At 33.7% G+C, this 25,314-nt stretch overlaps 3 protein-coding genes across 4 annotated transcripts; all 3 read left to right on the plus strand.

Annotated features, from left to right (window-relative positions):
* The first annotated feature begins 5,693 nt into the window (after positions 1 to 5,693).
* Positions 5,694 to 7,460, plus strand: LOC107016979 (extensin-2-like). Its single transcript, XM_027916614.1, has 3 exons — positions 5,694 to 5,927; positions 6,220 to 6,891; positions 6,954 to 7,460. The coding sequence occupies exons 1-3, from the start codon at positions 5,694 to 5,696 to the stop codon at positions 7,458 to 7,460; spliced, it is 1,413 nt and encodes a 470-aa protein (XP_027772415.1).
* A 6,454-nt stretch (positions 7,461 to 13,914) lies between these two features.
* On the plus strand, positions 13,915 to 14,415 carry LOC107016980 (uncharacterized mitochondrial protein AtMg00810-like). Its single transcript, XM_015217276.1, has one exon. The coding sequence runs from the start codon at positions 13,915 to 13,917 to the stop codon at positions 14,413 to 14,415; it is 501 nt and encodes a 166-aa protein (XP_015072762.1).
* Positions 14,416 to 21,400: 6,985 nt separating this feature from the next.
* LOC107015932 (extensin-3) lies at positions 21,401 to 22,889 on the plus strand. Of its 2 annotated transcripts, XM_015216382.2 has the most exons (3): positions 21,401 to 22,088; positions 22,137 to 22,472; positions 22,646 to 22,889. In XM_015216382.2, exons 1-2 carry the CDS (start codon positions 21,424 to 21,426, stop codon positions 22,444 to 22,446), a joined length of 975 nt encoding a protein of 324 aa, XP_015071868.1. In that variant the 5' UTR covers positions 21,401 to 21,423; the 3' UTR covers positions 22,447 to 22,472; positions 22,646 to 22,889. The 2 variants fall into 2 exon arrangements, with proteins under 2 accessions (XP_015071868.1, XP_015071867.1); XM_015216381.2 differs by having other exon boundaries at positions 21,401 to 22,472.
* Positions 22,890 to 25,314: the final 2,425 nt, after the last annotated feature.

Here is a 25,314-nt window from a genome sequence, read left to right on the forward strand (position 1 = left end):
TGTTAAATGTTAGGTATATGATATGCTTAAAAAACATATATAGCTCACTATATACGGGTCATCCAAAATACTCCATCGATGTTGTCGTTTGAAACACGATAAAATAATTTCAAATTGATTTTCACGCGACTTGTTAATTAGAGTTTTTGACCTAAATAAGTCATTCTATAAATCAATTCACCAAAATAGTATGTTTTTAATTTTGTTTACAAAACTAGTATAAACGTGGTTCACAGTAACGTTTTATGCTTTATTTTATTTTAAAAAAATTAATGAAAAAAAAAGCAAAAGTTCACGGAGCAAACAGAAATAAAACGTTATTGACAATAACGTTTTATACTTCGTTATCTAGAATCACGTTTTAGAGCTAAAACGTTACTTAAAGTAACGTTTTTATATTTTAGTACGTTTTATCCAGTCACGGGCTCTGCAATTAAAGAATCGAATCCTGTATTTTACAGATTATAAAACGTAACTGGCAATCACGTTTATTATATAAAACGTAACTGTCAATCACGTTTTATGTTTATTTAATCACGGGGCATCGTATTAAGAATAAAATCCTGCTACATTGGAATCTTACATATCATAAAACGTCGCTGATCACATTTCTACATTAAATCGTGACTATCAATTACGACACTATGTTAAAGTTAATTTTTTCGTTTTTTTTTACTGACGACAAATGGTTATAAAATGAACCTTGTTGAAACAAATGTTCTAAACACTCCAACAATATTCATTCAAAATTTTGTTTGTGTAGCCCAATTTTGAAACAATATTTACAAAAGGTATGAATTAAATAAGTCAAGTCAATGTATCATATTGTGTTATTATTTTTACCATAGCTTTCAAATATTTTTCTAATTTATTACTTAGAAAGATGACTTATGTTTGGTAGTGTCGGTCCAACTAAAATGTGCATACCATCTAGCAGCATGTGGACCCCTTGGTAAACCAACAGGGAAAATATTCCTTGTATCTCTTTTTGCTACAATCTGAGGCCTAAGGACGGTAACTTTCTCCCATGCCCAAATCTGGACATAATAGATAATTATAAACTAGATAAAATTTCAATAAATACTAAGTGTAATTATTGAGTATACCTGAAGTAGTGGTAGGAATCCAGCAATCTCATTTTGGCTACTTTGGGAGGCCTTACAAAGAAAACGATACAAATATGCTAGGGTTGCACTACCCCAACTGTAAGACCCTACTGTAGTGATATCCTCCAGCATAGGCAAGTACATAAGCTTTAAAAGACCATCAGATGTGGCTGCCAATAGTAAACCATCAATCATCCAAAACATATAACACCTAGCTTTCTCATTGACCATATCCTGTGTTTTCAAGTCGGGTAATCGTGGTTGAAGTCGCAAGTGTGCATTAAGCGCAGAAACCTTGAGACTACTATGTTTAAAGTCTCGAGGTTGTGGACTAAAACCTAATAATCTTTGACAAATATTTTGCCAATCCTCTACAGACCTCTGTGGCTCATACCCAACTACCGCATTACCTTTCACGGGTAAGCCATACAATATCTCCACGTCTTGTAAAGTGATCGTACTCTCACCCGTCCTATAGTGGAATGTATGAGTCTCAGGCCGCCATCTCTCAACTAGTGCGGTGATTAAGCTACGATCAATAACAGGCCTATGAGACCTATAAACACCATATAATCCAGATAGTTTAATCACATCTAGGACTCGTGAATGAATGGGATGTTCATTTACTAGGTCCCAAAACTTCCCATCACATTTCCTTGTGTTCAAAATCATATTATCATTCCCTATCCATATATCTCGTGACCTATGAGTGAGTTGTCCAGTTAATACAGACGGATCAAGTGGACCGGGATCCAATTGGTATGCATTATTAGCAGCCATAAAATAAATACCTATACAGAAGTAAGAATACAATGTAACTTAGAAGCTTTCCTCAATCTACGAGTGCAAGAGCTGTTAAATATATAGTGGTTGTAAATTATGTTTACATGACAGAAACAATCAAAAGCACAACAGTTTACTGCTTTCACTTACCAAAGATTTGGTAAGAGTGGCAGGGGTTAACCTACATCAACACATTAAAATCTGAATTTTGACCAAAATAAGTTTCTATAAATCAATTCACCAAAGGAAAATAACAAATTCATCAACTATAAGATAAACTAAATCAATGTATGACAAAATTACTTGAATCACAAAAAAACTCTTCTTTATCAAAGTTTTTTTTACCTTTTTTAAGCAAATCTGCAGACGTTTTCAAAGTTTTGAAATTTCACCTCCAATCTGCAGTGTGTTTAAACTACAATACTCGATCAACACTCTCAAATCTCTTGTATAGAGCAAAACGATTTCAAATTGAGTAAAGATTAAGCATCAACTATGGAAGAGCAAGAAGATGGTGGTCTTCCAAATTTGTGCACTCTTCAGATACAACATTCATCAACTTCATTGTGCCTTTTGAGCGAGATTTGATGCTAGTTCTCTTCATCCCCTGTAACTTGAAGGTAGGTTTGAAGAATGAAGTGGGTTTTCTTGGAGGGTTTTCTTCCCCAATTTTATATAACTAAATTGGGGGTTTTTTGTTCTAGTGCAGGCATAAATTATATATGCTTAAAACGTTATTCCCAATAACGTATTAGAGTTAAAACGTAATTTCCAGTTACGTATTATTATTTAACGTCGTTAGCAGAGCGTCCCTTTTCTCATTAAATTTTTTAAAATAAAATAATTTTTTTTTAAAATAAATAAAGTATAAAACGTTACTGTGAACCACGTTTATACTAGTTTTGTAAACAAAATTAAAAACATACTATTTTGGTGAATTGATTTATAGAATGACTTATTTTGGTCAAAAACTCTGTTAATTAATTATATAACTAATACATATACATTAAATAATGTAAATGGTTATTGAGAGAAAACATCCATGCAATTATCATAATAAGAAACTTCTTAAGAAATGGTCTAGAATTAGATAATTTGGATGGTGACTCTTTCGTTAAAAAAAAAATCGAATCAAGTCAAAATTTTATTGCTATTAATTGTAAATTACAATTTGTAGGAGAGCATAACCTAGATATTAACTATGTACAAGATTAGAGTGGAAGATTAGTTTGTTTTTATTGTTGTTGTTTTAACTCGGTATCCAATATTTATATTAAAGTCTCGATTGAATTTAAACTTGCGTCAAAAAGTCCAACGCTTCTTAACAAAGGCAACGACTTCGTACCCAGGAGAACTCGAACTCGAAACTTCTAATTAAGAATAAAAAAATATTTGTTATTCCATGACAATCTTTATTGATACAAAAAACTCGTAGTATCATGAAAAGATAATAGATTATGTAGGCCTAATTGAAAATTCAGTCAAGCTTTAGAGGGAAAATTATGACATACGAAAGTCAAAAACTTTATAGTATAATTAGCTTAATTACAAGACCATTAAATTGAATGCAACTCCAATAACTTTTCTTTCAATAAATATTTCGCCTTTGTGAGCTTTATTTGAACTCTCTGTTCCCTCATAAATTTGACCATCAGCAATATTTCCCTTTCCTTTTAAATTTTATTTCTCGATCGATCAACCTTTTCTAACTTTTAAGATTAAATTGTTGTACCGATAAGCGAAAGGTGTAAATCCAGATTATATAAAAGTATCTAAGTGATATATGGATTGCAAACTTTTGGCGTATGCATTTGAGAAGAAAAATAATTCTCATAAGAAAATAAATAATTCGCACGCGATAAATTATTAACCTAGCTAAATAATGTTATAGTCTTATAAATTAAATAAAGACAAGGCAACGATTTTCACTAATTATTTGTATTGTTAGCAACAAAAACTAAGAGAACATAAATAATATATACTTAATGGCTCAATTTTACACCATTTCACTACAAATAATACTATGCCGCTAATTTAATTACATATTTTTGTGACGAAACTTAGTTTGTATCCAAACTTACACGAATTTAAAGATAAATATGATTTATCATAAATATTCAGTAAAAACAGGGAGAAAATTTATCATCATCAATATCCTCAATTTCGTGGCTAAAATTACCTTATAATTTGATTTAATTATAAACCTAAAATCAAATTTAAAAATGATTAAATTTGTGATGTTGGTGCAAAATGCACGTATCAAATTAAACCCACCTTTAGGTCTACGAAAATGGTGAGCACTTCTCAACCATTATTCTCCAACTCATTTCATCTCTTCCTCAATTAATTATGCAATTAATAAAAATATTTTTTTTCCACTCGATGTCTGTGTTTTATATTGAAGTCTCAATTAACTCTGGACTACAAACCGGAGGCAAGGGCATATTTAAGTGTGATGTTTCCTATACGACTCATGTAGTAACAAAAAATTATAAAAAACCACCATAATAATTATATACGCTTCAAAAAGAAGAAGAGAATATAATTGTCGGTTATAATTCTTGGCTAGGTCAATGTAACTAAGATTTGTACGTGTTTATACATCCATATCTTTTAGGAGGATTAACAATATCAATTTAGCTTAACTAATGGATCTTTTAAGGAGATTAGTAATTTAACCTTTGTCGGTGATTAAGTTATGATTCTAATCATTAGTTGTTTTTTCATTAAAATTTCAAATTTAATGGATGAACCAAACAAATTATTAAATAGTAGTTTTTCTTGTTTACTTAAAAACATTTAATTGAAAAGAGAGGCCCTTCTTTGGTTTATTAGTCTCTCCTGCGGTTAGACTTGATACGAAGTTTATGAAAAATAAGAAGATTTTATTTATTTAAATTAGATAATGAACACTACTATTACTAACTATCATTATTGATTTAATAGCGGAAATATTTTATCACCAACATGACTTATAATTTGGACTCTTTAAAAGTGAATTGATTAGACAGTCACATTTATTACAAGTCAAATATACTTTAACAATGAGCCATACCAAAATTTTTTAGATTAATTGTACTGATGGTTATCTTTTCCCTTGATTAACAAATTATTATTCACTAATTAACTTGTTTAATTCTAAACTACTCAACAGAAAATTCTCTTCGAGTGCGAGTATCAGAGGCGAATTTAGAACTTAAAAGATTCTGAATACCATGCTACTTTGAATGGTAGGTAACATATGTAGCCTCCTATTCATAGAGGAAAACCATACTTAATAATTTACTGTTAGCAAAACTTTTGTACAAGATAAATTAGATTTGTATAGTTGATTTATTCAAGGTTTTAATTAGAAGAGGTCTAGGATTCTATTTTTGTTATCCATATTTTTTAAACAATGAATTTGTTACAAAAGGATGACTGTGATAAATATAAGCACTTGTGTGAATGTTAGTTGACTGTAAAGTTGAGGCATCCACACATTTTTTCCAAAGGTTCTGTAAAAAGAAAACAAGACTTTGTAGCTCTTTGAATCATCTGTCACAAACAGTATAGTTCCCTTAATAGTTTATACATTTGCTTAGGATGATGCCTCTATATATCCATCAAATTAAATATACAAACTAAAGTCAAAATTGAGCCAACAACATGTCAAAACTAAATAAAAATGCATAACTCTACCATATTACCTACATTTGTATAAATTTTGGTAAGGTTAATTGTCTAAATGAAAGCTATATAAAGGAGTTTGGGTGAAGCTTAAGAGGACAAAAACTTCTCTCCTTTGTTTCAAATATAGGGAAAATGGCCTCTCTAGTTGCCACTCTTTTAGTGGTTTTAGTGTCACTTAGCTTACCATCCGAGAGTTCAGCTAATTATCAATACTCATCCCCCCCACCACCAAAGGAGTCATACCACCCTTCACCAACACCTTATCATCCCGTACCAGTTTACAAGTCTCCACCACTGCCAACTCCAGTTTACAATTCTCCACCACCACCCAGAGAGACGTACTACCCTCCACACACTCCAGTGTACATGTCGTCACCACCCTCGACACAAATTTACAAGTCGCCACCACCACCCAAGGAGCCATATTACCCTCCACACACCCCAACCTACAAGTCGCTACCTCCACCAACTCCTATTTACAAGTCTCCACCGCCGCCAACTCCGTTTTACAATTCTCCACCACCACCCAAGGAGCCATACTACACTTCACCACCTCCATCAACTCCTACTTACAAGTACCCACCACCACCAACTCCGGTTTACAATTCTCCACCACCACCCAAGGAGCCATACTACCCTCCACACACCCCCAACCTACAAGTCGCCACCTCCACCAACTCCTGTTTACAAGTCTCCACCTCCGCCAACTCCAGTCTACAAGTCTCCACCACCACCCAAGGAGCCATACTACACTTCACCACCTCCACCAACTCCTACTTACAAGTACCCACCGCCACCAACTCCGGTTTACAATTCTCCACCACCACCCAAGGAGCCATACTACCCTCCACACACCCCAACCTACAACTCACCACCTCCACCAACTGCTGTTTCCAACTCTCCACCACCACCAACTCCAGTCTACAAGTCTCCACCACCACCCAAGGAGCCATACTACCCTCCACATACCCCAACCTACAAGTCGCCACCTCCACCAACTCCCATTTACAAGTCGCCACCGTCACCAACTCCGGTTTACAATTCTCCACCTCCACCCAAGGAGCCATACTACCCTCCACACACCTCAACCTACAAGTCGCCACCTCCACCAACTCCCATTTACAAGTCGCCACCACCACCAAATGAGCCATACTACCTTCCACACACACCAACATACAAGTCGCCACCTCCACCAATTCCAATCTACAAGTCACCACCTCTTCCAACTCCTATTTACAAGTCGCCACCACCACCCAAGGAGCCATACTACCCTCCACACACTCCACTTTCACCGACTCCAGTTTCTAAGTCTCCACCTCCACCAACTCCTGTTTACAAGTCGCCACCACCACCTATGGAACCATATACCCTCTACACACCACAATCTATAAGTCGCCACCTCCACCAATTCCTATTTACAATTCACCACCTCCACTAACTCCAGTCTATAAGTCACCACCACCACCCAAAGGGCCTTACTACCCTCCAAACACCCCAGTGTACAAGTCGCCACCACCACCCAAGGAGCCATACTATTCTCCACACAATCCAGTCTACAAGTCGCCACCTCCACCAACTCCCAGTTACAAGTTGCCACCACCACCCAAGGAGCCATATTATCCTCCACATACCCCAACTTACAAGTCACCACCTCCACCAACTCCAGTATACAAGTCGCCACCACCACCCAAGGAGCCATACTACCCTCCACACACCCCGACCTACAAGTCGCCACCACCACCGAAGGAGTCATACTATCCTCCACACACCCCAACCTACAAGTCACCACCTCCACCAACTCCTGTTTCCAACTCTCCACCACCAGCAACTCTAGTCTACAAGTCTCCACCACCACCAGATTATATTTACACCTCTCCCCCTCCTCCCTACCATTACTAAGAAGAGATTTCACTATATCTAAGGTAATTAAACCAAACTAAAACTTTTAATTATGATATGTCTATAGAAGTTGCACAATTTATTCGTTCAAATAATTAATATAGACCTGTATACTGTCTACATCTTATTTGGTTTAGGTTCTATTATATGTTCTCATTCACAATACGAATTATATTCTTATGCAGGAAAGAAGGAAGCAAAGTACTTTTGTAGCTTCATTTTGTATAAGTTATTGTTTGTACCCTATATTATATTTATATTTTACTTCTATTTATTTGTGTAATATGTTTGTTCGATCTCCTTGCAAAATGCAGCCATTATGAGATGTATAAAATAAGTATTACTATATATACTGTCTTTTTTCTTATTTTTGTCATCCCTTATATTGAGTAATATTTATAAGTTGAGCCTCTTATCAATTACATTAAATCAGTTGCTATAAAAAATGTGGTTTTTCACCGCCAATAAGTTCAACGATAAGTTACAATCAACTGGGAATATTAGTAGCTTCAATCAAAAATATTAATAGCGCCGTTAATTAGTTATTTGAACTTTTTATCTTTATTACACATCGCAATAACAATCAATGTAAATATTATATCTAACCTCTGGACTTATGCCCACATAATTCCCAAATGCACCCACACAAAATATTGAAATTAAATATTATTACTTGTCCTATTTCTCTTATCTTGATTATTAGTTTTCAGGGATGAAAATTTAATTGTTACGCCTTTCACTTTTTTAAAAAATAAATAAATAAAAGGAATGGACAACCAACTGATTTGGTATCTGATTGTAGTTGTTCAAGGCATATTGTAATAATTAAATTTTCGTTTTTGAAAAATAATAATCAAAAAAGAAAAATATCAATAAATAATGATATTTAATTTTATTTATTTATGCACGATTTAACAATCTTTAGAAATTTTACACTAAAATGTGTAATTTTTTTGTTTTTTTTTTCTCTTCATGACTATCAACTCAAAAGTTTTATTTTGTACTTGAATTGATGGAATACTTGTTGAAAGTTTACCACGATTGCATAATCAAGTTTTAATCACATTCGAGGAGGCATAAAATGACTCACCACTTGAAGGCAAAAAAGAAATTGTATGCAGAAGACTGCAAATCACTATTGAATACTCTTTTATATAGGCATCAGCTAGGGTATGAGATATTTGATGTAGCCGACTTTAGATTTGAAAATATGAGTTGGGTTGGACTAGACTTCTAAATCTAACAATGGACTAACCTAAATTTAAGCAAAAAATTACCTACTACATATATTTGTTTATCCTAGTTTCTATTATTTTCTATAATTTTTAAAAATTACAAAAATCTTTTTTCTTCTCTCAAATTCTCTCCTTTCAAGATTCATAACTTTCAATCTTCCAACTCACAATTTTCTCCTTTTTTTTCAGGCCTATAATCACTCTACTATATTACTAGTTACCTTCATTTCCTATATTTTGAATTTTAAATATTTTTCTCTCTCCTATTTATAATTTAATTGAGTATATATCATATGTTTGTTATATATGTGAAGTACTTTTTTATAACTAAATCATTGTTTATCATATTCATAAGTTTTTTTATATGATACATAGCTATGTCAAATTATACCAGCATGATACATAAATACTAATTTATACTACATGTATCGATCTCAAATCAAACAACTTATAAGCAACAATTACATGTTAAATGTATCCCGTACAATACAATACTTATTAATTTAAACGAGATAAATAAATAGTAATGTATCATGTATTAGTTTTTAGATGTGATATATAAATTCGAATTTGGACTACATGTATTAATTACATAGAAACTACCACGCGGTGATGTATCCATCTCAAATGTAACATCTTATGGGCAACAATTACTTATTTAATGTATCTACTATAAATACAATAATTATCAGTTGAGACGAGATACACAAATAGTAATGTATCACGCACAAATTGTTTTTACTTGATATGTGAATTCGAATTCGAATTCATACTAAATGTATCAATTACATAGCAACTACCACATTGTAATGTATCGATCTCGAATTCAACATCTTATGGACAACAATTATTTATTTAATGTATTTAGTATAAATACAATAATTATCAATTTAAACAAGATACATAAAAGTAAAATGCTAAGTAGACAAGATACTCATGATAATATTCTCAAATTTTTTGAGATTCTTCAATAAACTAGGAGAAGAATTTTGAATCTCAAAATTTTCTACAATTTTGAATCAAAATTAAAAAGATCTTTGATGAACTGGAGAACAAAGAATCTTAATCTCAAAATTTTTGACAAGCTTGAATCAAAACTGAAAGGAATATCTTTGATGATCTTGAATATTCAAAAGAAAATTGTTTATCCAACAACAATTTTGTCACATTTGTATCATTCATAATTCACTTCGCTTATCCAAAATTTCGACAAAAGTTTTTTGATCAAATGAAAGGTTTCTTTGTTGAACGGGGGGATCAATTAGAAACTTTAAATTTCTTCGTTCTGTTTGGATTTGATTCTGTATGATTGAGAGTAAAAAGAAATGTAAGCGTAATTTATGGAATTTTAATTAATTTTCAGATTTTATTTCCTTTTTAGCGCAATAGAAAGATTCTTTTTGTATTAAAATTAGTGTATCTAGATGGTGGTGACGTATGTAATTACAAAAGCATTAACCAAACAAGTTTTTGCTGAGTTTCGTCGCAAGCTATGAGTTACAGTTCCTCCACTCACTAGCTTGAGGGGAAATGTTTAAGGAAGCTGATGGAACAGGTCAGAGGAACAGGTTCGGTGAAGTTGTCTGACGAGTTAGAGTTTGAGTTACACTAGGACTAGACTACTCAATCCTAATTTATGTATAAGTCTATACTTTGTACGACTTATGATATAGTCGACTAGGATAAGTGTACATAATATATTTGTGTTGTATTAGGATTCCTATTGTAGCTAGTATAAGACTCTTCTCCTATATAAGGAGTATGTAACTCAATCAATCATTCATCAATACAATCCTTGATTCTTCACATATCTGTGAGAATTCTACATGGTATCAGAGCAATAAAAATTTTCCGCTTTTTAACGTATTAGATCTAACAAAAAACAACCAAATCTCAAATCACAATGGTCTTCTACCAACACTTTTTCGACCTCTTCACTTCATCACCTTATTTCGTCCTGCTCCATTAAACTTTAGCCGACGAACTATCTTCTATGGAGGACACAAATGACTCAGTTGATTCAAGTGATGAGATTAACCTATCTCATCATAGAACCACGTAAAGAGACCTTTTCCACTGGACAAACTACTGAGAAAACTGTAGTAGGCGAGAATGGTATAGAAGACAACAACATTATTGATGAATGAAAGGAGAAGGATGTGTTACTAAGGAGTTGAATATCAGGCACCTTTACAGAAGAAAGCATGTACCTGATCGTAGGCTTCTCAACTGCCAAGGAGATGTGGGAATGCTTGGAAGAAGCATATCTTCAAGCAACAAAAGATAAGGAGTTCCAGCTTGAGCAATAACTGCAACGTCTGAATTTAGAAATCAAACCAATTGATGAATACATTAAAGAATTCAAAGGCATATGTGATGGCCTTACAGCCATTCACAAGCCTGTAGATGAGGATAGCAAAGTGATTAATTTTGCTAGAGGTCTAGGTCTTAAGTACAAGACCTTCAGAACTATCATGTTAGGTAAGGCATCGTATCCTACTTTTAATCAATTTATTAATTCTCTTAGATGTTTTGATATGAGGAAGGATGAAGAAAAAGTGGCTCAGCAAAATCATAACATGACATTCTCTTCCCAAAGAGGCAGGTGAAGAAGAAATTACTCTCAAAGAAGAGAATACAATAACTTTAATTCCAGAGAAAGAGGTTTTAAGCCTGCTGGACGGGGAACAAGTTCTTATAACAGCAGAAATGGACCTGGTCCTTTAAACAGTCCTTCAAGTGGAAGTCATGAGAGGAATAATTCTGATGCATGTCAAATTTGTGGTAGGAATAATCATACTGCTCTTAAGTGTTTTTACAGGTGGGATTACTCTTACCAAGTTTTTGATGAGCTACCACAAGCATTGACTGCTACTAATCTTCAAAACACTGATGACAACTTGTTTGTGGACTCAGGAGCAAGTAGTCATATGACACATAACACAGGTATCCTAATTGATCTTAAACACTATAATGGACCAGATAAAATTATTATTGGGAATGAATCAAAGTTAGACATAACACATGTTGGGAACACATCCAGATCAGATCTAAAATTAAAGAAAGTTCTTGTAGTCCCAAAGATTAATAAGAATTTACTCTCAGTTAGTAAGCTTGCAAAGGATAATTGTTGCACTCTTGAATTTGATGAAACTAACTTTGTTGTAAAAGACAAGAAGACAAGGACACTGCTGGCCAAGGCAACTAAAAGGAATGAACTCTATGCTTTGGAAGATAACCATCTTTATGGTTTAACTGCTGCACACGATTGGAACACGTCAGATAACATGTGGCATACTAGATTAGGACATCCTAGTTTGAAGTCTTTAAATTTTTTGAATAGTAATAGTTGCATTAATATTAGAAGTTGGAATAAAATGCCTACTTTTTGTTCTAATTGTTAGTTGGGAAAGAGTTGTAAACTTCCTTTTGGTTTAAGAAATAAAATTGAGAAAGAACCTTTATTAAAAATCCATTGTGACTTATCTGGACCGGCTCCTGTCGAGTCTTTCCAACATATGAAATATTATGTCGTTTTTGTTGATGGTCACACAAGATATACATGGATTTATCCACTGAATTTTTTTTTTGAATTCTTTGAAGTCTTTCTAAAATTTCATAAAATGGTGGAAAAAACAATTTTCTAAAGAGATAAAGATTTTTCAGTGTGATGGAGGTAGTGAGTTTATCCAAACAGACTTCATTAAGCATTTGGAAGATCATTGCATTGTGATATATATTTCATGTCCTAAAACACCTGAACAAAATGGAGTTGCAGAAAGAAAACATAGGCATGTTGTGGAGACTGGCTTAACCCTACTACTTTATGCTAATCTACCTTTGTTCTTATGGGTTAAAGCTTTTCTCACTGCAGTATTTCTCATCAATAGATTGCCTTCATCAGTCCTAAAAATGGTGACTCCATTTGTTAAGTTGTATGGGGAACAACCTTATTACAACAGTTTAAAAGTGTTCGGAGCAGATATTTTCCATATATCAAGGGTAACAATAAGTTCAGTCCAAAGACCTATCCTTGTGTGTTCATTGGGTACAGCAGCTTACATAAAGGATATATATGTTATCATCCCTCTTCAAGGAGGGTTTACATATCCATACATGTAATGTTTGATGAAAACACATTACCGTATATGTCTCCAAAGTAATCTTAGATTGACATTGATGTCTCACGTCACCTTGCTACTTTTGTTGAATCTTTCTCTAAATTGCTAGGACATGATAATTATGATTCAGGGGAAGTACAGGCTGCTAGCCCATCACATTACTAGTGATAATACTACTACACCTTATGTACTCATTGATGATGAGAGTATATTGACCTTTCAGGTGCAGAATTAGATGCTGAGAAACAGGTTGAGGTTGATGCGTATTTTGAATCTGCTGTAGTGAGGAACAGGTTGCTCTTACAGGTCCAGCCAATGATCATCATCAAACAACCACTTTAGTTGATGTACCGGTTGACCATCAACTTGACAATGCTACACTCCAGTCCACTATCTTGGTTGATATACTAGTTAAGATACTTCCTGCACTACAAGGGCATCATATGATCACCAGGAACAAGGCGAGGGAACATCACTTGTCACTTGTTGCTCACAGCAGCACAGAAATTGTGAGAGAATCAAATACTACTAAAGAAGCATTAAAATTACCCCATTGGTTTGCAACAATGCAAGAAGAGATTGATGCTTTACATATTAACAAGACATGGATTTTGGTGCCCAAATCTCCTGGTATGAACTTGGTTGGATCAAAATGGGTGTTCAAGACAAAATTAAAAGGTGATGGGACAATAGATAGATACAAGGCCAGACTTGTGGCAAGGGGATTCTCGCAGCTTGAAGGGATAGATTTTGAAGAAACATTCAGTCCTGTGGTTAAAGCAACAACTATTAGGATGGTTCTATCTATTGTTATCAGCTAAAAGTGGGAAGTTAGACAACTCGATGTCAAAAATGCCTTTCTCCATGACTTTTTACAAGAGGAGGTGTACATGAGTCAACCTCCTGATTTTATTGATCCCCAGTATCCTCAGCATGTATGTCTACTTAAAAAGATATTGTATGGTCTTAAACAAGCACCAAGAACCTGGTTTGATAGGTTTAACATGCTTCTCTTGCACCTTGGTTTCATTTGTAGTAAGGCTGACCCTTCCTTATTTACTTTGAAAACTCACAAAGGCAAAATATTTCTCTTGTTATATGTGGATGATATTAATCACTTCCGGAAGTAATCCATCTCATGTCTCAGAATTGGTTCTACAACTTGGGAAGGAGTTCTCCATGAAAGATCTTGGCCCTTTACATTTGTTTCTTGGAGTTGAGGTTAAGTATTTTGATGGGGGCATCCACTTAAGCCAGAGTAAATATGTTGCTGAACTGCTAGACAAGACTGAAATGACTTTTGCGAAGGTTATAGCCACTCATTTGGATCAAAAGCATGGTCTACATGAAGCTGTGGAAAGCTTGGTTGAAGCATCTTTTTACAGAATGATAGTAGGGAGTCTTCAATACTTGACTCTCACAAGACCATATATTATTCATGTTGTGAATTTAGCAAGCCAATTTATGCAAAATCCAAACAGTTCATATCTTCAAGGGGTGAAAAGAATTCTCAGGTACATCAAAGGCACTCTGCACTTTGGACTTAGACTTATTTCACAATCACCATGTAGGTTGTATGGGTACTCCGATGCTGATTGAGAAGGTTGTACCACTACTAGGAGATCAACTACAGGCTATAGCATATACCTAGGTGCAAACTGTATGTCACATCCGGGTTTACCCCCTAGACGTAGCCGGCGTCGTCATCCTTTTGAAGGACTAAGACTAGCCTCTTAGTTTCATGTCATTACATTCATAGGTTGAAAAATGCGGAAAATTTAAAACTTTTATCCTCTCTACTTGGAGGTTTACATAGACCTCTACATACACATAATATATATTCATATCGAGTATACATAGACCCTTCATATAGGAAGGTTACATAGCCTTCTACTTTTATTGCATATGTATATATATATATATATATATATATATAGAGAGAGAGAGAGAGAGAGAGAAATAGTCTCAACGATTGTATCGTCTCATACCATCTAAACGGATATCACAATATGGGCATAGCCTTTACATCAATTCAACAAGACCATGTATAGGTCATACAAAAGTACAATATTCAAATAACAAGGAAAGAAATGATAGAGTCAATAAGCTCATAACATAATCCAAAGCTAAAAGATGGCATTCCCCTCGAAAGTTGAGGACCTACCCTACTTGGATGAAAGGAAGAATCCAAGCCCTCAACAATATTGCTTTCCAAACTCTTCAACGATCGGAACCTAAAATATTTGGGACAAGGGAAGAAAACGGGGTTAGTACTCCACATGTACTAAGTATGAGATCTTATGCACATACACAAGCAAAACATGCTAAAAGGGACTTTTTTTTATCAAAGCATGTCATTCTACCCCTTTTAGGGGCTTAATGCAAAGTCAAGTAAGTCGTATTAATCAACCAAACATGCTTACTATCTCAACAAGTAACACTTATCCCAACACACTTAGAATCATAATTTACTACAACCATAACATCAAAGAATAATATCACAGGAATGAATAAGAGTTAACTATATCATAATAAGCAAGACAATTACCCACAAGTCCTTATCAAGTCAACAAGTGCAATGACCAAGAAAAGCCCAATAAGCTTACTCAATCAAGTATCCTCAACAAGAAAGCATGACCAATGTCCAACTTTACATATCATGGCATTTAGGCTTACATTTCATCGTATATTATCATTATAATCCAAGGCATATTCATAAATGAACTAATCAACACATAGTATCAACAATATGACATGGTCATCATATATATACATCATATATTATCATAACATAAACATACAAGAACCTCCTCCTAAGACTCCCCTCAAGACTAACTAGTGCAATGTCTAGGTAGAGTCTCATACTCCTACCTAGACTAAGATATACCCCTTAGGTTATCCAAGTTAGAGTTTAAGTCCTTTAATTCGTTTTAAATTTTGCGAACATCTTGCCCTAAGCGACATAGACCACATTAGCTAGTGTGGAATTCGGTGTCATAAAACCCTACACCAAAATAAGGCGGACTACTTGCCAAGGTAGTACCAAACATAAAACATAGCAACTACGTGGATCCACTAGCTAGTATTCCTATGGGGGCAACATAGTTCAAGAACTAGGAGATTTAGTTGGGACCCTCTTTATGCGCCATGCATTATAGTCTCCAATCTCAAGAGTAATGTAGTGTTCCTACCTTCCTTATGTGGGAAAGGACACTTCTCTATCTAGTACACTCGGTGCTAAGCTAGAGTCCCCTTTTGAAATGTCTTTAAGCCTTTAATTATCAATCATAACTTAATTTAGGCCATAGGGTCTACCCCTTGTATAATCATCATCATCAATAGCTCAATAAGAATTGTATGAGTATAAGTCCTTTCATCACAATTCATATAAGTGAGGTTAACACTCTAGCATTTCATAACATATTAAGGCTCATTGATAGTTTTCACCATCTTTGTAACACATACACCTTAATGAACCTCACAACATAGTCAAGACATTTTAATTCAACATCATACCACCCTATAATCCTAGTATAAGGCATACTCCAATGTAATATCATATCTTAACAACAATTAATCACAATTAGAAGAAAAGGTAAAGATTCTAAGACTTACAAAGTCTTTCTCATAGTCTATCATCAAAATCTTATCATCAACCCATAACTCAACGAAACTTGGGGAGTAACATCACCGCATAATGATAACCAATAAAATAACAAGGCCAATTGCATCTCTATGACACAATTCATCTTTAGATCACAACTTGAGACTAAGTACATAGGCAAATTTCACATTATAATTTATAACTTAAATCACATCTCAAGAACTAGCATGATAGGCCTATTATTCATCTTAATTTAACCATAATAGCACCATATGATAGTAATCCAATCAACAACCAACTCAATTGAATGATCACCATACAACATATGTCAAGATCACTACCTAGGGTTAGGGATAGATGATCATATTCTTCAATTAGACCAAACCATCAACAATTATCATAAACAAGCTGAATTAAATGTAAATCTACTCAATATAACCCTAAGAATTCATTAACAACTCAATCCATGACTTCAATTTTGTAATTGAATGAAACCTATAAGAAAACTCAAGTTTTTGAAATCTATTTTGAAGGAACCCTTTGAGGAAAGGATCTCAAAGGTGAATAGAACTCATACCTTAATGTTTCTAAACAATTTGATGAAAAATCCACCCTTTTTTCCAGCCCCCAAACCCTAGTTCTTGCTAGCCTTCAATGGTGAGTTCATGTAGAGAGAGAAATAAGAGAGAAGGAAGAGGGTTTATTTTGAGAGTTGTCTTTAGGTTAATGAGGGTTAAGGATATTTTTATGGAGGGGATTAATTAACTTAACTAGTTTCCATTTAATCACTAACTAACCCCTAAACCACTTAATATTTAAATGAAATTATTTAAAATTCATTAGTGAAACTCGACCCTCACCGACGGGACCCCGATCGACGGTCCGTCGGTGAGTCGACGGATAACCCCCCTTCCGTCCTGCACTCCGTCGTCTCTGTCAGAGACTTTGCAGGCGAGGGCTTCCTCCAATTTTTCTAAGTGAGGGGTGACGGCGGCCTTGATGCCCCGTCGAGCCACTGACGCCTCGTCAACCCCTTCCATCGCGTGTAACAGCAGCTAGGTAAACAAGGGCCTTCACGAATCTTTCTAAGTGACGACGGTAGCCTCGACACCTCGTCGAGCCACGCACGGACCGTCGTCTGTCCCGTCGATGCACACTGCCAAGCAGTGCTGCATCAAACTGCAGGGGTCCTCCTCAAGGGCCCTTGGTTGGTCCTTGGGGAGTCGTACCCAGACGTTTCAATAATGAAACAACTCAAACACCCAATAGCTACCTTTCCACCCATTTTCGTACATTTCTGACTCCTAAAATTTAGTAAGAAGGCTAAGGCACACTAACATCCCTTTGAACCAACTTTCCAGACATTTTTGGACGTTTTGGTTCTTAAACCTTCTAAATGACCTATATTCATTAAAAATGGACTTAGAAACAGTGTTTAGACTTTATGACACCTATGTTACGATTTACCATGAGTCTTGGATTTTCAAGATGTTACACTGTATTTCTTGGACCTCCAAGAAACAGTCCACAGTTGCTCGTTCAAGTGCTGAAGCTGAGTATAGAGCACTTGCCTCCACTGCATCAGAGATGACATGGATCATGTATCTACTTAATGATCTTAAGGTGTTTTCTCAATCTATACCTACATTGTATTGTGACAACATGAGTGCTTTGTACATGACAGTTAATTCAGTTATGCATACTAGAACTAAACATGTTGAAATGAACTATTATTTTGTTCGTGAGAAAGGGCTAGAGGATAACGTGTTACTCAATTTATGAGGTCTAAGGATCAGCTAGCAGAATTCTTACAAAAGCATTAACCAAATAGGTTTTTGCTGAATTCGTCGCAAGCTATGAGTTACAGTTCCTCCACTCACTAGCTTGAGGGGAAATGTTGAAGGAAGCTGATGGAACAGGTCAGAGGAACAGGTTCAGTGAAGTTGTCTGACGAGTTAGAGTTTGAGTTACACTAGGACTAGACTACTCAATTCTAATTTATGTATAAGTCTATACTTTGTACGACTTAAGCTGATGTAGTTGACTAGGATAAGTGTACATACTATATTTGTGTTGTATTAGGATTCCTAGTGTAGCTAGTATATGACTTTTTTCCTATATAAGGATGATGTAACTCAATCATTCATTCATCAATATAATCCTTGATTCTTCACATACATATCTGTGAGAATTTTACATCCGAAAGGTACAGATTTTAAGGGATCATTTTTATTAGAAAAAAAAATAGAAATAAAATATAATGTACTCTTTACATTATGGGATTTACGTAAGTTAATCAAATTTAATTAAACTTCACTTAAATTATAAAAGTTTTAACTTAATATTATTCCAACTTTATATATCTATCTCTCTCTCTCTCTCTCTCTCTCTCTCTCTCTATATATATATATATATATATATATATATATATATAATTGAAAAAAAACAAACAATATAGAACATAAGATCTCGATCGCTGGACAAATATTTGTCTATAATAAATAAATATGTCGGTAATAATTATTGACTAGGTCAATGTAGCTAAGGTTTGTACTGGTTTATACTTACATCCTATCTCTTGGGACGATTAAAAAAATATAAATTTAGCTTATTTAATAATGGAATCTTATATGGAGTTTAGTAATTTTATCTTTGTCGGTGATTAAGTTATACAAATGATTGATTATTTTTCTAATTGAAAAGTCAAAGTCATTAATGGATGAACCAAGAATCGTCCATGTATTTGAATACTTTTTCTGTCTCCCTTTAGTTGTGATGGCTTCTTTTTAGAGTCAATTAATAAAAAATTTTACTAATGTTTTGCGGTGTATTTTTTATCATATTGATATAAAAAATTATAATTTAAGTATTTTTTATATAATTTTTAAATATTTAAATTTTTAATTTAAAATATCAAATTAATGTAATTTAACTTTAATTTTAAAAATTAGTTATATTAACTGTTAAAAAACCGTACAACGACTAAAACGGGACGGCTTGTTCTCTTCTTTCTTTTATTATAGAAATAAACATTTAACTAATGTGCAAATCAACAATGTTAATTATTTATTCAAAGTTTAAACACATAAAAGTGAAAAGTATAAAGCCTTCAACCGATTCGATTCATTTAATTATGTTTCTTAAGATATTCCATATTTTCAAATTTTAAAGAGAACTATAAATTCCTACATTTAAAACTACATACTTTATTATAATGTGCCTATATAACACACATTTAAATTAGTTGTGCTCAAATACAGATATCAAACAAGGAATAAAACATTAAGTGAATTAAGCTATAATTATACATTAAGTAATTAAATCAAATCGTGTAATTTAATTAATTATACTACCAAAATATTAACTTCAACGATATGAAGTAACACAATATACCTTTAAAGTTTCACAAAATTTAATTAGGTTGTAAGGTTTGATTCTTGAAATTTAGAAATTATTTTCAAGTGATTTGAGTACATTGAAAGTACCTAAGTCAATAAAGTCTAAAATAAATTAATTTTTACTTTGTATAGTGACCTGTATTCTACATCTTGTGTGTTCCCATGATAATAAACTAAAGATACCAAAAATTTCATAGATATTGTATTTAATCATATAAATTTTTTCAATATTGAGCTACATAATCCGTTGAATTTTTTGCCCTCTATTCCCACCTAAAACTAAAAAGAAAGAACAACATTAATTGCTTTATTTAGTAATGAAAGTGGGTCACATGCACTGCTTTTCTCTAGATCATTGTATAAAGTAATATATATATATATTACTTTATTTTTATTTTGACAATAAGGGAAACCCTGAGCCGCTACCCTTTTGGGTACGCACTGGGAAAACTCTGCTCCTATATAATAGCTCGCAAACCACATAGGAGAGGTAATCCGCACAAGGCTCGACGAGCTTGACCCAGAAGGCAAATCCCTTGCTTTCGCTGGCAAGGGTTTTCGAACTTGAGACCTCCAACATGGAAGTCCCAAGCTCAAACCACTGGGCCACACCGAAGGGTTATATATATATAACTTTTAGTAACATTAGATATTGACATTAATAAAGAGTGTTAAAATCTTTACCGGCTTCAGTTAAGTGTCATTAGAATTAATGGCATTAGACACATACAAAGAAAGTTAATTGCCGCTAAAAATACTTATTTAGCGATGTTTGAGAATCAATTGCCGATAATGATTATTTTTGATATAGTGTATATATGTATTATTGTTTTAAATCTCTATACTATTTAAGCACTTAAGGTAAATTAAACGTTAGTTTATCAATCAGAATCCAAAAAAAAAAATTGTTACTCCCTTCATTTCATATTAGTTGATCATCTTACAAAAATAATTGTTACACATTAATTGTCCACCTTATTAAATCAAGAAAGCAATAATTAATTCTTTCCTATATTATCTATGCAGATAATTCTTTTGAAAGTATTAATATTTGTTTGTAAAATGTGAAATAAATTTTCAAGGGGTGAACTAATAAAATTATCTAACTAGTTAATAAAAATGATGGGTGAATTAATATTATCTAGTTAATAAAAATAAGCAACTAATGTGAGACGATAATAATAGAATTCTTCAAATATTTTGTGTAACAAAAAAAAAAGCAGTGTACACTGATTTTTGTAACTAAAAATCGTGCGAAGTTGAGGGATGCACGCATTTTTTTCAAAGATTTTGTATGTATGTAATGTAAAAGCTTGGAAGAAAAAGAAGACTTTGTAGCTCTTTGAATTATTGCATCACAACATGTAAAGAAAATTGTATGGTTGTCTTAATAGTTTATACATTTTTGCTTAGCTTGCACCCTCTATCCAATTAATAAAGTCAAATTGAGCCAACAACATGACAAAACCAATTATAAAAATGAATAAAAACTTTACCTACATTTATGTAAATCTTGGTAAGGGTAATTGTCGAAATGAAAGCTATATAAAGGGGTTTGAGTGAAACTTAAGAGGACACACCAACTTCTCTTCTTTGGTTTCAAATATGGGGAAAATGGCCTCTCTAGTTGCTACTCTTTTAGTGGTTTTAGTGTCACTTAGCTTAGCTTCCGAAAGCTCAGCAAATTATCAATACTCATCTCCCCCACCACCAAAGGAGTCATACCACCCTTCGCCAACACCTTATCATCCTGCACCAGTTTACAAATCACCACCACCACCAACTCCAGTTTACAAGTCACCACCACCACCTAAGGAGCCACACTATCCTCCACACACTCCGGTTTACAAGTCGCCTCCTCCTCCAACTCCAGTTTACAAGTCACCACCACCACCGGTGAAGCCATACCATCCAGCACCAGTTTATAAGTCACCACCACCCCCTACGCCTGTTTACAAGTCACCACCACCACCAGTGACGCCACACCATCCTGCACCAGTATACAAGTCTCCACCACCACCAACTCCAGTTTATAAGTCACCACCACCTCCAACACCCGTTTACAAGTCACCACCACCACCAGTGAAGCCATACCATCCTGCACCAGTATACAAGTCACCACCACCTCCAACACCCGTTTACAAGTCACCACCACCACCAGTGAAGCCATACCATCCTGCACCAGTATACAAGTCACCACCACCTCCAACTCCCGTTTACAAGTCACCACCACCACCAGTGAAGCCATACCATCCTGCACCAGTATACAAGTCTCCACCACCACCAGTGAAGCCATACCATCATGCACCAGTATACAAGTCACCACCACCTCCAACACCTTTTTACAAGTCACCACCACCACCGATGAAGCCATACCATCCTACACCTGTATACAAGTCTCCACCACCACCAACTCCCGTTTACATGTCCCCACCACCACCTGTGAAGCCATACCATCATACACCTGTGTACAAGTCTCCACCACCATCAACTCCCGTTTACAAATCACCACCACCACCAGTGAAGCCATACCATCCTTCACCAACACCACACCATCCTACTCCAGTATACAAGTCTCCACCACCCCACTATATTTATTCCTCTCCCCCTCCTCCCCACCATTACTAAGAAGTGACTTCTTCATTATATATGAGGTAATTAATATAAACTTAAAACTTTCAAAAACATATGACTAAAATGCAATACAATAATAAGTTGCACAATTTCTTCATGCAAAACATTAATATAAATTAAAGACTTATGGTGTCTACTTATTTGGTTAGCTTTTATTATGTGTTCTCATTCACTATATTATATTCTTATGCAGGAAAAGCATAATGTAGAGGTTAAAGGAAGGCATTTTCATTTTCGAGAGACAATGATAAAAAGAAGAAAATTAAATTTTAGTAAATAATAAGGCGAAGTTCTTTTGTAGCTTCATGTTATCTAAGTTAGTGATATTATTTTTATACTCTATTTTTATATTTTACTTTTATGTCTTTGTGTATGTTTGTTCGATCTCCTTGCCAAATGCGGAGATTATGAGATGAATAAAATCAATTATTACAATATGTTTTACCCTTCTCTGTCGTGTTTAAATAAAGACTATAAAACGCAATAATTAATTTCTTGATATAAAAAAAAATGTTGAAAAGGTTGGTAAAGTGGAACTAATTATAATTAAGAGAGTCAGTTTGAGGTAGTGCCAATCTGATCTAATCAATTAAAGGCCCAAGTTTAGCATGCATGGGAAGAGTAGTAACTTGTGATTCTATTACTTATTTATTTTTTTTACATTTTATTTCACATTTATGTATTATTATTTACGTATTATTTTATACTATTAGAAAAAAGATAAACAATAATATTTTTTCAACATTAAAGAAAAGAAGAAAAATAACAATTAAATATGTTAACCCTAAAACAATACCGATACAGAATTTATTTATTTTTTCAAAAGCATTTTTCTAAAAAGTTGTTTTTAAAAAATGTTTATGAAAATAAGCAATTTTTAATAGCAATGCCAAATAGACTCTTAGTTTAGAAAATCAAAAAGTAATTTATTATTTAGAAGGTATTCGAATTGGCTTAAAAGTTGGTCTAACATACTTTTAAGTCAGTTTTTGACTTATGAAAGTATTTAACAAATATAAAAAATAACTTAAATTAAGTCAACAACGAAAAGTAAGTCTCGTACTACTTTTTTTTTTAATGATAAGGGAAATCCGCAGCTGCTACCATTTGAATGCGCACAGGGTAAACCGCCGCTCCTATGCAATAGCTCGCAAATCACATAGGAGAGGTACCCCGCACTAGGCAAGCCTTATACGACGAGCTCGACCCAGAAGGTAAACCCCTTGCTTTCGCTGGCAAGAGATTTCGTACTTGAGACTTCCAACATGGAAGTCCCAAGCTCATATTACTTTATATTTTTTTAACTAAAAAATTATTCAAATTTAATTTTTTTATTTTTTACTTAAAAGCTATTTTTTTAAAGTCAATCCATAGAGATTCTTAATCCCTAGACGTCGACGTATGCTAGATTGATCAATAGATTAAGAAAATAATAGGGAAAGACATATATTCCCCATGAACTTGTACCGAAAAGTCAGTTACACACTCAAATTATCATGACGACCTATTACACACCTATACTATTTAAAAGTGAATTTTGTACCCCCTAAAACGAACGTGATAAAATAAAATAAAAATAAATCAGGTGCTTCAGATAATTACTAAAACAAAAAATTAAAAATCATAATTCTCCTTATACCCCCCGACCCCCACATCTCTTCTTCTTCATACCCCACTATTTTCATTATCTTCACACCAAAAAAGCTTAAAGGAATCGGTAACAAGAGGCAATGTAACAACAAGTTATTTCAAAAACATCATTTTTTACCCATAAACGTCCCAACAAGAAATCAAAATAGTACTAGGTGACTTAATTAAGTTTTATGGGTTTTGATTTGTGTTTGTTCATGTCTTCGGAAGGTAAAAGTTTGGGGATTCTTCGTCGTGGAGCTATGGTGTAACTTTTTAATAAACTCGATGAGCGATCGATTGAAAAGGCAAAGGAAATTATTTTCCTATTATTCCTATCTTTTAAGAAACGTCCATGAAGAACAATGAAAAAGTAAAAAATGTGTTTGAATCTGAAAAATATTTGCAATTGGACGCTCGATTTTCATGGTCAATCATTGGAAGAAACTGAAGGAGTCTTCCTGAGGTTCATGTTGGAACGAAAGAAATTATTTAACCATACAAATCAACTTCAAATTTCAGAAAGTTTTCTCGACGGCCATTGTAGAAAGTTTCTTCTTTGCAATTATGCTATGAAGAAGATATAACTATTAGAAAATTTTATAATTAAGTAGAAACTAATTAATATAAAATATAGCAAGCAAAAGAAAAAGTTATTTTCTAACATGGCGCTGACGTATCGCTGATGCGGCAGCTAGTGTAATATACCACATAATGTGAGAATGGTAACACCTTGTAGGGTGACATAAATGTACTTTTAAATAGTAAAATTGTGTAATAACTCGTTATAATAGTTTAAGTGTATAACAGACTTTTCAAAACAAATTTAAAAAGAAATTTATATTTTTCCCAAAATAATATTATCAAAATTGCAATAGTAAAGTGGCAAAAATTTATGGTGAAAAAGAGTGGTTAACTGCATGCTAAAATCAAATATGACTAGTATGTAGGTACGTAGCATATAGCAACCATCCTGAATAGCATGAAGTCATCACTCATCACTATAGTCAAAACGTTTGGTAACTATTTTGTATCCACATTGAAAATTTCAACATTTTAAAATTTTTAAATTTTAAAAATTCATACAATAATTTAAAATATTTAAAATTATAAGATTTTTGAAACAAATAGGAAGCAATAACCTGTAATAATTATTTCATTCATTTTAATTTGTTTACTTTTATTTTACTTTCTAATCCTTTCAAAAAGGAACGTTAATCTTTTTAGAATTTT

This window comes from Solanum pennellii, chromosome 4 (genome assembly GCF_001406875.1).
Source record: "Solanum pennellii chromosome 4, SPENNV200".
NCBI lineage: Eukaryota > Viridiplantae > Streptophyta > Magnoliopsida > Solanales > Solanaceae > Solanum > Solanum pennellii.